General features: G+C 34.1%; 1 protein-coding gene across 1 annotated transcript in view; it reads left to right on the top strand.

Annotated features, from left to right (window-relative positions):
- The window catches only part of PTPN4 (protein tyrosine phosphatase non-receptor type 4), a gene marked incomplete at its 5' end in the record, with an annotated part of 125,884 nt that overhangs the window by 91,388 nt on the left and 20,725 nt on the right, over positions 1-13,771 (top strand). The window contains 4 exons of the mRNA XM_084228696.1: positions 8,567-8,726; positions 10,922-11,005; positions 11,096-11,152; positions 13,212-13,368. Coding sequence (XP_084084822.1) covers positions 8,567-8,726; positions 10,922-11,005; positions 11,096-11,152; positions 13,212-13,368 — 458 coding nt within the window. The remainder of the gene's footprint in view (positions 1-8,566; positions 8,727-10,921; positions 11,006-11,095; positions 11,153-13,211; positions 13,369-13,771) is intronic.

The raw sequence follows: 13,771 nt of genomic DNA, 5'->3' as shown, positions 1-13,771 counted from the left end.
TTTAAACTTTTTGTTTCAGTTTTAATAATAAGCATATATTTTCTAATTCTGAAACTTCAGTAGGTATAGCTATTAAAGACATATTTGAAATGTTGATTGATTAAATTTAAAAATCAAAAACTTTCAACTCGTACAAAATACATAACTCCCAAGGCCTACCCAACCTACTTTAATCTATTTTTTGAACAACTCTTCACAGAGTGACCCATATGTACACACAGAATTGAATATTTCTACTTGTAACTTTTATAGACTCATAAACAAAAAAAAAAATCATTTACTTCCTCAAAATACATTTATTCTCTTTTCCTGACTAGATATGGAGAATCAAGTTCAGAACAAATTGGAACTGTGCAAAGTTTTTCTTCCCCTCCATAGTGACGAAGAATTTCAAATGCTTGTATCTTTCTTCTTGGACATATATTTTATGAGACTTATGTGTTTGCATTCAGTTTTAAATCGTAACACTACATTTGGAATTCAGCTAGTTTCAACCTGAAGAATAATTAAGTTTTGAAAAGATAAGCTTAATGGTAGACTGATTAATAATAATTTGTATTATTTACAGTCAGCTTTTTCATATTCTTATTTTTGAATTGGAATAGTTATGAATATTCATCACTGTTCTATTCAAGAGACCTCAATGAACTAGGAAAGTTATGTAATCCTCTATTTGTTTTTTATTGAGATACCATTGGTTTACAACATTATTTGTGTTTTAGAAGGATAGAATTTCCCTTTTTAGGTGTTACCACACCACTCCCACCACCAAAACGCCCATCCTCCACTATAGTTCACTGTGCTCCACCCAGACTCGGTTCTCACTTCTCCCCTTCCCCTTCTTGTAGCCTCATTCCTACTGTCAGATTTCTCAGGGTTGTTGTTGGTTTGGTTTTATCTGACCTTTTGTTTTGTTTCTCTATATTCCAAGTGTAAGTGACACCATCTGGCATTTGTCTTTCTCCTTCTGAATTATGTCACTTAGTTTAATGCTCTCCAGGTCCATCCATGTTGTCACAAATGTTAAGAGTTTATCTTTTTGACAGTTGAGTTGTATTCCATTGTGTGTGTATATATATATATATATATATATATATATATATATATATATATACACCACATCTTCCTGATCCATTCATTGGTTTTTGGGCACTTAGGTAATTTCATAGTTCCATATTGTAAATAGTGCTGCAATGAACATAGGAATGCATATTGCTTTTTGAATTGGTGTTTTTATATTCTTCAGGTAGATACTTAAGAGTGGAATTGCTGGGTCATAAGACAGATCTTGTATTCTTTTGAGAAACCTCCATAGAATTGGATCAGTCCACAGTCCCAACAACAGCATTATAAGAGGTTTCTTTTTCTCCACAAACTCACCAGCACTTGTTCTTTTTGATCTTTTTGTTATAGGCCATTCTTACAGGTGTGAGGTGGTGGCTCATTGTGATTTTGATTTGCATTTCCCTGGTGATAAGTGGTGTAGAAAATTTTTTTATGTGCCCGTTGGCCATCTGTATATCTTTTGAGACGTTTTGTCTATTTAGCTCTTCTGCCCATTTTTAAAATTATAATCCCCATTATATATAGACATATAGATATAGATGTGGATTACAATGTAAAAGATAAAAACTTTTGTGGACAAATTACAGCCAGTGTTAACTTTTGGATGTTAAGAAAAGAGCAATGGGAATATAATTCTAAAAGTGTTCCAATGCCCAACTTTCTTATTAGTGCATTTTTTTACTCACAAATTACTTGCTAATCTTTCACAATTTGGAAAAATATTAAGTGAAGATCACATGATGAAAATACTACATTTAAGTACATTTTGCTGTTGACAGGGCAAAATATTATAAAATAATGAAAAAATGTTGAAACCATCAATCTAGGGGCCAGACCTACCTGATTTCATTTCAATCAGCCTTAAATGTCATTACAAACACTTCAACAATAGCAGAAAAAAATTATTTTGCACTCAAAGCAGCTTTCTGTTGCTACCTTTAATAATCTGTATCATAATAAAAAAAAAAATCTTGACCACTTAGCTCAATGCTTTATCAAACACTACAATTTCCTATTTGTTTACAAAATAAACACACTTGCAAGTTAGTAGTGTTTTCTCTTTGTACAGCAGGAGACATTACCCAGTGATTAAAATCAGAACTCAGATTTCACCTTAAAGTTCCTATACTCACTCAAAAAAAGGGAAGCTGTTCACCCCCAAAAAAGAGGGGTAGGTATGTTGTGGCGAGCAGGAAAATGATTTCAAGATCGACTTAAATATATATAGAAATGATCTGTGTTTAATCCAACGGATTGTCTTTTTTTCCCCACATTTGGCCAATGTAAAACTAAAACTGTGGATTTCGAGTTGCAAAATATTTCTCTAAATTCTCAAAATATTTCTCTAAAAAACAAAAACAAACACCTAATAAAGCTTTGTCCTGCATACAAAGTTCTGATAGCTAGGTCAGGTAGGAAGATCTGAGTTTTAGTTCTTAAAACTAAACTATTTTAAATATAGTTGAACACAGAGAAGGTACTTAGTTTTAATCATAATAATTATATAATTATTTCAGTGAATGCCTTAGGTAATATACTGGCAACTTTTAAGCATATTATCAACCATTTATTTATCAACATAGCTGAAATATGGATGTCTGGTTGAACACAATGAGGAATTTCCTGAATTCTTAACTTTATCCTTAGGCTCCTTATCACAAGATACTGTATGCAGACTTCATAATTCCCAAGTGTTAAAATACATTTCACTAAGCCACTTTCCTGGACTATCCAATTCTAGTCTTATCTAATGAGTCACTATAGCTTTGTTCATACCTCATTAATTCTTTTTGCTTAGTCCTCAAAACTTTTTGTTCCTTCTGCTCTCTGAACTACTGGCACTGAGAATTGCTGCAGATCCAGCTTAACCCATTCTCATGCCAGTTTTGATTAAGTCTAGCAATATATTATGGACTTTGTAAATACTAGGCTTCTCTGGGACATCAAAGTAAAGGAATCAGTGGAAGATGTGATAGAAGGAGGTATGAAGTCATGGGGAGTTAGGATGCATCATGTTAACATTCCACACTTGTGACAGCAAGACTCTTTGCAGGTCCTGGGCTACTAAAACTGCAGTGTACTTACCTGCCATCCTTCTCGCTGGCAAGTCTCTATTACTTGCATTTGGGAGCTAAGATTAGAGACCTGGAGTTTAGTTAAAATCAGGAATCTCAATTTTGGGACCTTTGTAATTCTATAATAAATTCCTACTGATAAAATAATGTGACATTTTCAATGTTATATTAACCATATCCCTGGGAGTTAATATGCACATTTTAATTGCCACATATAAATGATACTTGTCTTTTTTCTTATATTTCCTGTAAGTGGTATTTGTCTTTCTCCTTTTTTACTTGTATCTCTTATCATTATCCCCTCCAGTTACAGTTTCATTGACACAAATTGCAAGAGTTCATTTCTTTTTATATAGCTGAATAGTATTCCATTGTGTGTATATACCACATTTTTCTTTTTTTAAAAAAATTATTTTATTTTATATAATTCTTACATCATTTTTCATTTTTGCATAATGTATGCATTTTCATTTTGGTTATATTCCCTGTACAATTCCCACCCCCTTTTTCTGACTCTCTCTTCCCCCCTCCCCCCACTGTAGTGTGTCTCTGGTATATAGTTGCTTGTTGATTTTGATTTTTACTTTATTGCAATTAGTCTTTTTCTGGTCTCTTATTTATATACCACATTTTTCTAATCCACTCCTCTGTCCTTTGGGCAATTAGGTTGTTTCCATTACTTGGCTATTGTAACTAGTGCTGCAGTGAACACAGGAGTGTATATATCCCTTTGAGTTAGTGCTTTTTGTCATTCTTCATACAGATACCTAGGAGTCAGTTTTCTGGAAGATATGGTAGATCTATTTCTTCTTTGGGGAACTGTCCAACTCTAGTTACTTCTTTGTTGTTGTTGTTGAGGCTTATGAGTTCTTTATCTATCTTGGATATCAGCCATTTGTCAGATAAATGATGTGCAAATATTTTCTTCCACTCAGTTGCATGTCATTTTGTCTTACTGATAGTTTCTTTTGCTGTGCAGAATCTTTTCAGTTTGGTGGTGGTTTTAAATATTCTATATATTATTTATTAGTAATTAGAGTATCACTGTAAGTTTGCCAAAGTGTCAAGAAACCTAAATATGGAACCACAATTTTATCTGTATCTTATGTAATATAAGTATAATAGGGTTAAATACCCAGTAAAGACTCAATGTTACCAGTGATTGTAGTTAAATGGGACATGAACTCTTAGGAAATAAGAATTTTCAAAATTAAACTTTTAGACTATAAGCCCAGTTAGACCTTCTTTCCAGAGGGAAAGAAAAGATAATGTGTAAATCAAGAAAAAGGGGACAAATATATGACGAAAGATAAGACTTTTAGTAGTGAACTGAATGTAGTAAATACACATGTTGACTCAGAATGATGAACACTTGAAACTTATAATGTTATAATATAGTGTTGCTTCAATTACAAATAATACATTTTTTTAAAAAAGAGTTTTTAAAGGCAGCATCATTCCTATCAGACGTATATTAATGTCTTCCAAGAATGTGGAAGATTAGTAAATTGAATTAAAATTTTTGGAAAATGTTTTAAAGATGTAATTGGTAACCTTGCCCAAAAAATAAATTCAGAAGTCTGTTACATCCTCGATTATTTTTATAGACTGTGTATGTGTGTGTGTTGTGTCTGGAGAGAGAGAGGGAGAGGAAGAGATGGACCAAATAAAGAAAACTCTGCATTCGCTGTGTTGGCAAATGTCTACCTCCACTCTTCCAGGGCTACTTCAAGAGGTTGAGTCAGTAGAAAAATGACTTTTGTTCACTGTGAAAAATTCTTTGACAAGAAATGTTCACAAAGTGCATATACCTTACCCTCTGTCATGTCTGTGAGTTGCAGGAAGGAGTGTGAGAGGCCTGACTATGTTCTCACGTCTATAGGGACTTTGGTGATGAGATATTCAAATAATCTTTGGTCTTTACGTCTTCCCGAGCACAGATATATCTGGTTGGATTAGCTGGGTAAAATCCAGGGATTGCATTCAAGTTATGAACAATGTTTCTTCTTTATCAATTAACTTTATATGTTAGAGAGCAACCTCCTTTATTTAACTGAAAATATTAGTAATTAACTAGATGTCTTCTTTCCTTTGCTAACAAAAAAGCAACTATGTCTACTTCCTGCACATGTAGCATAGCTATTTAAAGGGAGGCCAACACCCCAAGGTCAGGGGGACCAGTCACTCAGAAAAATGTGATAATGGTCTCTGTGCCCAGATCCTCAGTTTGACTCTCAATAACATTAATAATTTTTTTTTTTTTTTTTTTTTACTAAACTGAATTCACTCCACAGAAGAGTGAGTGAATTATATTTGGTTATTATATCTGGAAACAGAAAGGGGATTACAGTTACTGAGATTACTGGGAAAATATATAATTTGATTATAATGCTTCCCCAGACCAACCTAGCCTTCTACAGGCATCAGGAGAGCCTGTCCTCTGCACTCTGAGAAGTTAGTTTAAACAGAAAGCCACATAAAGCAGTAAGAGAAGTTCAGTTTCCCCTTGCTAAAATCCAAACTTATGTTTGCATATCCAAACTTCCTCTGCTATATCTTGACTAATTCTCTCAGTCTGCACTCCAGTCTCCTCACCTCTTCTTTTGAATTTGACTTAAACCCAACCCAAGTCTTGTTAGGCTGTCTTCCTCTGTGTGTCTTCCTGATGAGCTGAATGTTTAAGGACAAGTTATGCTTGAATATCCACTGGAGTCTGGCAAGTAACACTGGACACTGGACACTGGAATGCCCATGACTCATCTAAAGACAGCAGCAGCTACAACCTGACTTTGCCCAGTGGTTGACAGCTTGTAATACAGGACAGTTCTTTCCAGAGCTTCCAGATTTCTCATTCTGGAAATCTAGATTTGTATGTAATTTTAAAAAAATAATTAGTTTATGCACATTTTACAAAAACACTAATGGGCCAAATGTATGTTGGTAAGAACTGACTTACACAAGCCATGAATTTGCAACCATTTTTATTCTAAGACTGATTTCTAATCAAAAGTGCATAATAAGCATCACTTGCGGAGCTTTTTTCTTTTTTACTATTTATGTGAAATTCCTAAATTAGAATTTCAAATTAAACCAAATTTCAACAAAATGTCCTATAATGTCAATATTCACCCTCTCTTATAACTAGACATTACCACTGATATGCCCACTCCTTGGGTTAGGCACTGTTATTGCACTGCAGATTGGGTAACTTGAGTTTGTTCATGTTTTATATTTAGGCAACATATGTAGATGTTAGCTGGACCAAGAATAAGGAAAGTTGCTCTGACTCCATTCTGATCTGGTCTTAACCTTATACTTCCCCTTAGTTTGGAAACTAAATGTTTCCTGTGTGTGAAGACTGTATGTAAAACTAGGAAGAAGTTTCTATTCATCTTGCCTGTGTGGTTAAACTTAGCACTAAATAAGGGTTGAGACCTGTTGATTGATGTATGTGGTGTCCAGTGACTTCTGGCTTTTGTAAAGCCCTGGGTGCTTTTGATCAACTGCTTTTTAAAACTCTCATCTGTGAGGCTCTGCAAAGGATTTCCATCTTTATCTGCCCTAATTCCTTTCATTAGGCCGTGGTTGAGGTACATGAGTCTATTCTAACCTGTGGGAATATTTTTCTGAACCAAAAGTACTTGAATGCATTGTATCTTAGAGGCTTGGGTTCTTGGCATTTGGAACAAGCAGAATAAAAACTTTTATGTTTGTGATGTAAAACCCCTGGCCATCAGGGTAGACCTCAAAGAAGCTTTTGCTGAAAAGGAGATGTATACTCTCAAATGCAGTCCTTACAGATTGAACAGAATTTAGAGCATTTTGTGCCCTGAGGACTTTATATAGAAAGCTATGTAGGCATTGTTTATTTCCTTATTTCATGTTACATTTTATATTAGATTATAAAATTTTCTGTTTTAGGAGAAACCTCCCTGAAAAGACAATACAGTTATACTATTCATATTAATCCTAGCTGATTTTCTTGGCATTAATTAGATTTTTAGCTTTGCTACCCATGTCTGTATCATGTATTTAGTAGCAAACCTCTAAAAAAGTTCACAGCTTATCTACCAAGGGAGAGGATATATCTCCAAAAATCATTCTGGCAGTAATAATCTCTGTATCAGTCATCTTGGGCTACCTTATGCTTCAGTAGCAAACTACCCCACTTAGAGTCATAAAACAACAGAGATGATTTCTTTCTTACATTTATATACATCACATATCAACTGGCTCTACTCTGTTTTCATCTTCATTTCATTACCCTGACTGACAGCAGCCCCTACTTTGATTATGACTGCTAGCCTCATGGCCAAAGAAAAAGAGAAAAATAATGAATCATAAGCTGTTTGTTTCTTTTTTTAAAATATTTTTTATATAATTCTTACATCATTTTTCATTTTTGCACAATGTATGCATTTTCATTTTGGTTATATTCCCCATACAATTGCACCCCCCCTCATTTAAAGCTTCTTTTCAAAAGTGACATATACACTTCTACTCAGACTTAAGTCACATGGCCAAGCCTGCTTGTCAGCCAGAGAGGAATGGAGAATAATTTTTGAACATGATACAGTTCCACTTCCTCAAGAACTTGCAGCTTGTTTGTTAGGCATCTGGTGTCAGTCAACAAAAGTAAGCAGAAACAGATGAAATCTGTACCTGATTACCATAGCAGCAGCCATAAAGCTTGATAAAACATCTACCAATCTGTCTTATCTGCCATCTGGTAATGCAACAGTAGTTCATTTATTTCCTTCCCAAAAGGATCTCTTGCCATCTCAGAGGTAGATAATCCTAATTATGATCAGTGCTCCTATCAAGAACCATTCTCCCTTTGTCTAGTCTCCTAAACCACAACTTCCATGGCTGTGTTTCCTAGGCTACAAGTTGAACCACTGGTTCCCCCTTCTGGCCTTTTGTGGAAAACTCACAGTGTTCCTGCTTATGCTATGCTTGTTTTTAAAGGTTTCAATTTAAAACAAAGCAAGCTACAATTTTTACCTTGAAATTTCCCCTGTCATATCTAGCTCTTTGTATCAACTCCATAAATTGAGGCTTATGCTCTTTAATGTTAATTTTATGTTTGCTTCCTCTCCCTCACGTTCATATTCTGGCAGTCTCTTACCCAGTTGTTTCTTAGATGATCTCAGCACCCTTTCTCAGATTCTAATTCTTGTTGCACTGTTGAGGCCATTACTTTCATTAATCATGTTTTGTTTTTAAATACATTGGGCCAGTCATTTACTTTGCTAGGCTGTCCCAGGTGTTTTTTCTGTGGAATGACTCATTCTGCATTCTGATTTCTTTACCTGCTTTCTTAAGTACCTATGACTCTACTGAAAACCTTAAAAAGCAGGTTCTTGATTTCCTTTTTTCAATTAAGACACCTTCCAAAATAAATTTTCCCCTTTTTTCCTATCTAGATCACAAGAGACCCCTGGAGATGGACAGCCTCCAGCTCTACCACCCAAACAATCAAAGAAAAACAGTTGGAACCAAATTCATTGTTCACATTCTCAGCAAGATCTGGAAAACAATATCAGTGAAACATTTGATGTTCCATCTTCCCCTGAAAAATCTACTGTAAGTAGTTTCTTCAAATACTCTCAAATTTCTTTGAAATTGTTGAATCATAAATGAAATTTCTTTTGTGTATTGGCATGTTTTATCTGTGAGTCATACTACCAAACTTTCTTTTTCCACCTTAAGTCTGCTCATGATTTGTCCCATGATATAAGCCTCTTATCACTTATTCACTTTTATTGTCACTTGTTAAATGTTCAATGAATTAATCCATGATAAACTTAAGTGATTCAGTCTTGCAAAACACACATAACCAAAACAAATGCTAATAATCCATTAAATGCCATTAAATTTTATATTTTATATATTTCACTGAACTCAGAGAACTTATAGTTTTCATCAACATTTTGAAGTAAGTATATGTCCTTGGAATACATGATCACTCTCTGGTCTACAAAATATATTTATGAATTATCTTAGTACTTTTCTTAGCAGTGGTGCTTTTACCACAACAAATTGTAAATTATTGGAATCCTTTGATTTATGAATTTTCATCGCTTTCTCAAGTAGATACTATATTCATGAAGAAGTATAAAGGCAGACAAAAACATGGGTATATTTTAGGAAATGTTGAAGGGATGTCAGGAAATGAAGTAAAATACAGAAATAGAGGAGATCCATAGCATGTATTAGTAGCATTCAGCACAAAAAGTTTCTGTTGGCCATTGTACTTGTAGTCCTTTCGATTTTTCACCCATAGTTCTCCATATTATCTAAAGTTGAAAAGCAAGAGGTGGCCACTCTATTCTCCCTTACTTACTGTTCCACCACCGCAGACACGTGAGAAATAAATCAGAATCTTTCTAACAATGAGTGACAACTTTAGTGCTGCCTGTGTGATAATTCTCATGAGTCATTAATTCATGCATTCAGTCATTGGTTCACAGTTACTGAAGTCTGTGTTCGAGGAACTTTAGTGGGTAGTAGGAATACAAAAATAATGCAATATGTTAAATAATTTCTAGTTCATTTTGTTTGCTCATTCATGCAAAATTGTTGAGTACTTGTATGTACCACGCAATATTATAGGCTCTGGTGATATAATGGAATAAAATGAGAAAGAAAAAACAATTCTGCTTTCAAGAAACTTATAATCTAGGGATAAGGGCAAGACAAGCAGTAAACAAAGTAAATAATTTACATATCTATCATGTTAGCTAGTATAAATGCCAGGGAAAAGAAAACAGAAGGGATCTAGGGCATTTCGAGTGTAGAGTGCTACAATTTTAGATAGTGTATGCCGGGGATGAACTTAATGATTAGCCATGTAGATATTTAGTGGAAGAGCAGGAAGGTGAGTAAATAACAGGGACAAAGATAGGAGTATGACTGATTTGGTCAGGGAACACCAAGGGAGTCACTGTGGTTATAACATTGAGAGTTGATGACATATAGACAGTATTTTAAACCATGAGACAGAAAGCATCAAGTTAGTGTGTATATGTATAGATATGTATAGATATCTAAGTGATTCTAGAAATTGAGCCTTTGATCTTCCAAATTGTAAATATGAAAGGAATGAAAAGTATCAGCAAAGGAGACTGAAAAGATTCAGTCTTAGTCAACTGAATCTTAGTCAACTGAAATTAGACAGCTGGCTATGGGAAGACAGCCACAGAGATAGAGACCATGGTTTAAAAAAAATTAAACCATGGATGAATAGGACTTAAGGAATAGGGGAATGACTACAAATGGTACCAGGTTTTTGAGGGGAATGATGAAAATGTTCTAAAATTAAATGGCAGTGATACGTGTACAACTCTGTTATCTGTAGTAAGAAGTATTATACACTTAAATGGGTAAACTGTATGGTATGTGAATATCTCAAAAAGCTGATTATTAAAAAGCAGAGTAGTAATGTGAATTCATCCAACATTGATGAGCACTTGCTATGTACAAAGCTAAAGCCAAGTTCTAGGGGATATTGCAATTAATAAATCAATTAACATAAAGTCTGTTCATCATCCCACTTTTAGTATATCACACAGTGGCAAGAAGGCATGAGAAAATATATCCTAGTTGAGGTAACTGCAGGTTATTAGTTGAAACTTACTTTCCCGAATCAACATTTTAATTAGAATTATGATTCTTAGTATACTACAGATAATATTAACATACAAAAAGCATGCTTCATGTGTATCCGCAGGATAGATTATAGATGGAAATTGAAAGTTATTTATTTGTGTCTTTTTAAGCCTAACGGAGGTATTCCACATGATAATCTAGTTCTAATCAGAATGAAACCTGATGAAAATGGAAGGTTTGGATTCAATGTTAAGGTAACCTAGAATTAATTTGTATCCACTTTTAAAATAAAAATATTCCTGCTTTGATAATATTTGACTATGTTTACTTGCTCTGTCTTTAAGGGAGGGTATGATCAGAAAATGCCTGTGATCGTGTCCCGAGTAGCTCCAGGAACACCTGTGAGTTATCTAAATTTTGCAAGTAAATCCTATTTTCAAGAATATGTACTGTCTTATTTTTTTATTTGTTTAAATAAAGGAAATGTAATCATTTTATTTATCAAGAGTCAAATGTTGTTGATTGAATCCCTTAAATTGTTGGGAGATTAGTTTTTTATTTATTCCCTGTCTATAAGTTTTTAATCTTTGATTTTGCAAAGTAGCTATTTCTGAGTTGCAGTGCTTTTAACAGATTCTATCATAATTATTCTTTTAACCACCAAAATCTAGAAAATGTAGTTTTCATTTTGCTTTTTCATTTGCTTGTTTTTTCACTTAGAATTGTTTATCTACATTCTATTTGCCTATTTTTGTTTAAAAATTCTGCTTTAAACAGAAATGATAAACAGTGATTTCCCCTCCCCCCACCCCTGGTATGGACAATATTTTAAACCTATTACAAGCATGCTAAACGAAAGTAGAGAAACATTTTATGGACTATATAATGTACCTATCATTCAACTTTAGCATTTATGAATGCACAACATAAGAACAGTTTTTTTAATTGTGGGTGCTATATCTTTATTGATCTTATATCTAAAAATATTAAATTCCCATACATATTGTTGTCAACTCTGATTTTTCTTACCTAAATGATCTATCTTCAAGGACTTTCAGTCAGCACCTTTTATGATTTAACTCTTTCTGTCCTAGGAAAGGGCATGAACCAGTAGCCTGAGAGAAAGATATATATGCTTATTTAGTACTTCGCAGCAACCTCAAAGTTGGTTTGAAGATCATAGTAAGGATTGATCAAGGATATCATATGTTTCATTATGCTTTTTATTTATTTATTTATTTTTTTTTGTGGGACCCTCGCCGGCAGCTGGGGAGTGAACCGGCGCTGCAGAGGCTGCAGGCAGCCTTGCAGCCCAGCGCTCAACCACTGCGCCACCAGGGGAGGCCCTCATTATGCTTTTTAGGACTTTGTTGGATACTTACAGAATATCCCTGGCTTATGCATAAATACAAAATTTATCATATAATTATATATAGAGGTATCTCACAAAACTCAAGGACAAGATTGAAGTCTGAAATCTAGAAAGAATTTTAAAAATTATCAGTACACTCTTTTTTACCTCTATTTCTTTATATATCCTCTATTTCTTTATATGTGACTGTTCCGTTGAGAATCAAAGTGAAAGCTTATCAGAAATAAATAATACTTGTCTCCTTCTTACTGTATAGCCTAAAATGGAGTGAGAATTTTTTTTTCTTACACTGGTAAATTGTCATAATTCTTTCTAAGTATGAATCCACTTCCAACATTTTGTCCTTTGCATTTCAATGTTGTGAAAAATGTGTCCTTAAATGAGAAGTTTTTTTTACCATCTTTGTCCTTCTCATCACAGCTATAGTTATCGTTTATGTCAATAAATAAGTTAACTTTCACTAAATTCTTTTCTCTATAGCTAGTTTCTCAAACAGTAGTAGTGTTACTATTTCCATCATCCACTATATCTTATGCAACTCTATTTACATTCAATTAGAATTTCACTTGTACTGTTACTTTTTGTTTCTTTGCTACACTTTAAACTTTTAAAACTCTAAACTTCCCTCTTTTGTGCCCATTTTTACTTGGATTTATTACTGGAAGATAAGTAAGCAACACAAGTATCTGCTTTTCTGTCTCCACATAAACTGATAAACAGAAGCACAGTCACAAATCACCAACAAACTTTGAAAGAAGTAGTGTGATTGATCACCAATAATAATGTCTATCTGTTATTTCTGTAGTTGTTTGTGGACTGATGAGCTAGTAACAAAGTTTGTACTTTATGCAATTTTTCACAATTAATAAATCACAGTAACTGAAATCTGATCCATGGTACAGGGAGAATGGTGTTATTATTTAGGTAATAGGGAAAATAGTATCTTCAAGGAAAAACTAGATTTCTTTTTTTAAAAATAGATGATTACAATATGCTTTTCTGTATGTATTTGTCATTCTGCTGATTCCTATGTTTTATCTTCAGAAAGCCAAGTACAGATCTCAGACCTTATTTGCATTACGTTACAGGCTGACCTCTGTGTCCCCCGATTGAACGAAGGGGACCAAGTTGTACTGATCAATGGTCGGGATATTGCGGAACATACCCATGATCAGGTTGTCCTGTTTATTAAAGCTAGTTGTGAGAGACATTCTGGGGAACTTGTGCTTTTAGTTCGGCCTAATGGTAAGTAATCTATGTAGCATTGGATATTTTCCACAATTCATTAGTAATTATTGCAGACACAGCAGCCAGAGTGAGCTTTTAGAACATAAATTATGTCATGGTGGTTTCATGCTCAAAGCAGAGTGGCTTGCATCCACACCTGGAGCAGAAGTCAAATATTTAGTCCCCCTTTTGTATAAAACAGTCTTCCTCACTCTCCTCTATCTTATATTGCCTTTATTTCTGTTTCTTCTATCTACAGCACTCCTCTCAATTCTTATAAGATTTATTTCCTCCTTAATTCAGGGATCTGCTCAGGTATCACCCTCAGGAAGTCCTCTCTTGACTACCGTGATTAAAATAGCCCTATCACCCCACAATTACTCAGTAATAGTAGTGGGTACTTAATAATATTCAGTAATAC

This window comes from Talpa europaea (genome assembly GCF_964194135.1).
Source record: "Talpa europaea genome assembly, chromosome: 1".
Classification (NCBI taxonomy): domain Eukaryota; kingdom Metazoa; phylum Chordata; class Mammalia; order Eulipotyphla; family Talpidae; genus Talpa; species Talpa europaea.
Note: the sequence above shows the minus strand (reverse complement) of the source record. Positions and strands in the feature narration are given on the sequence as shown.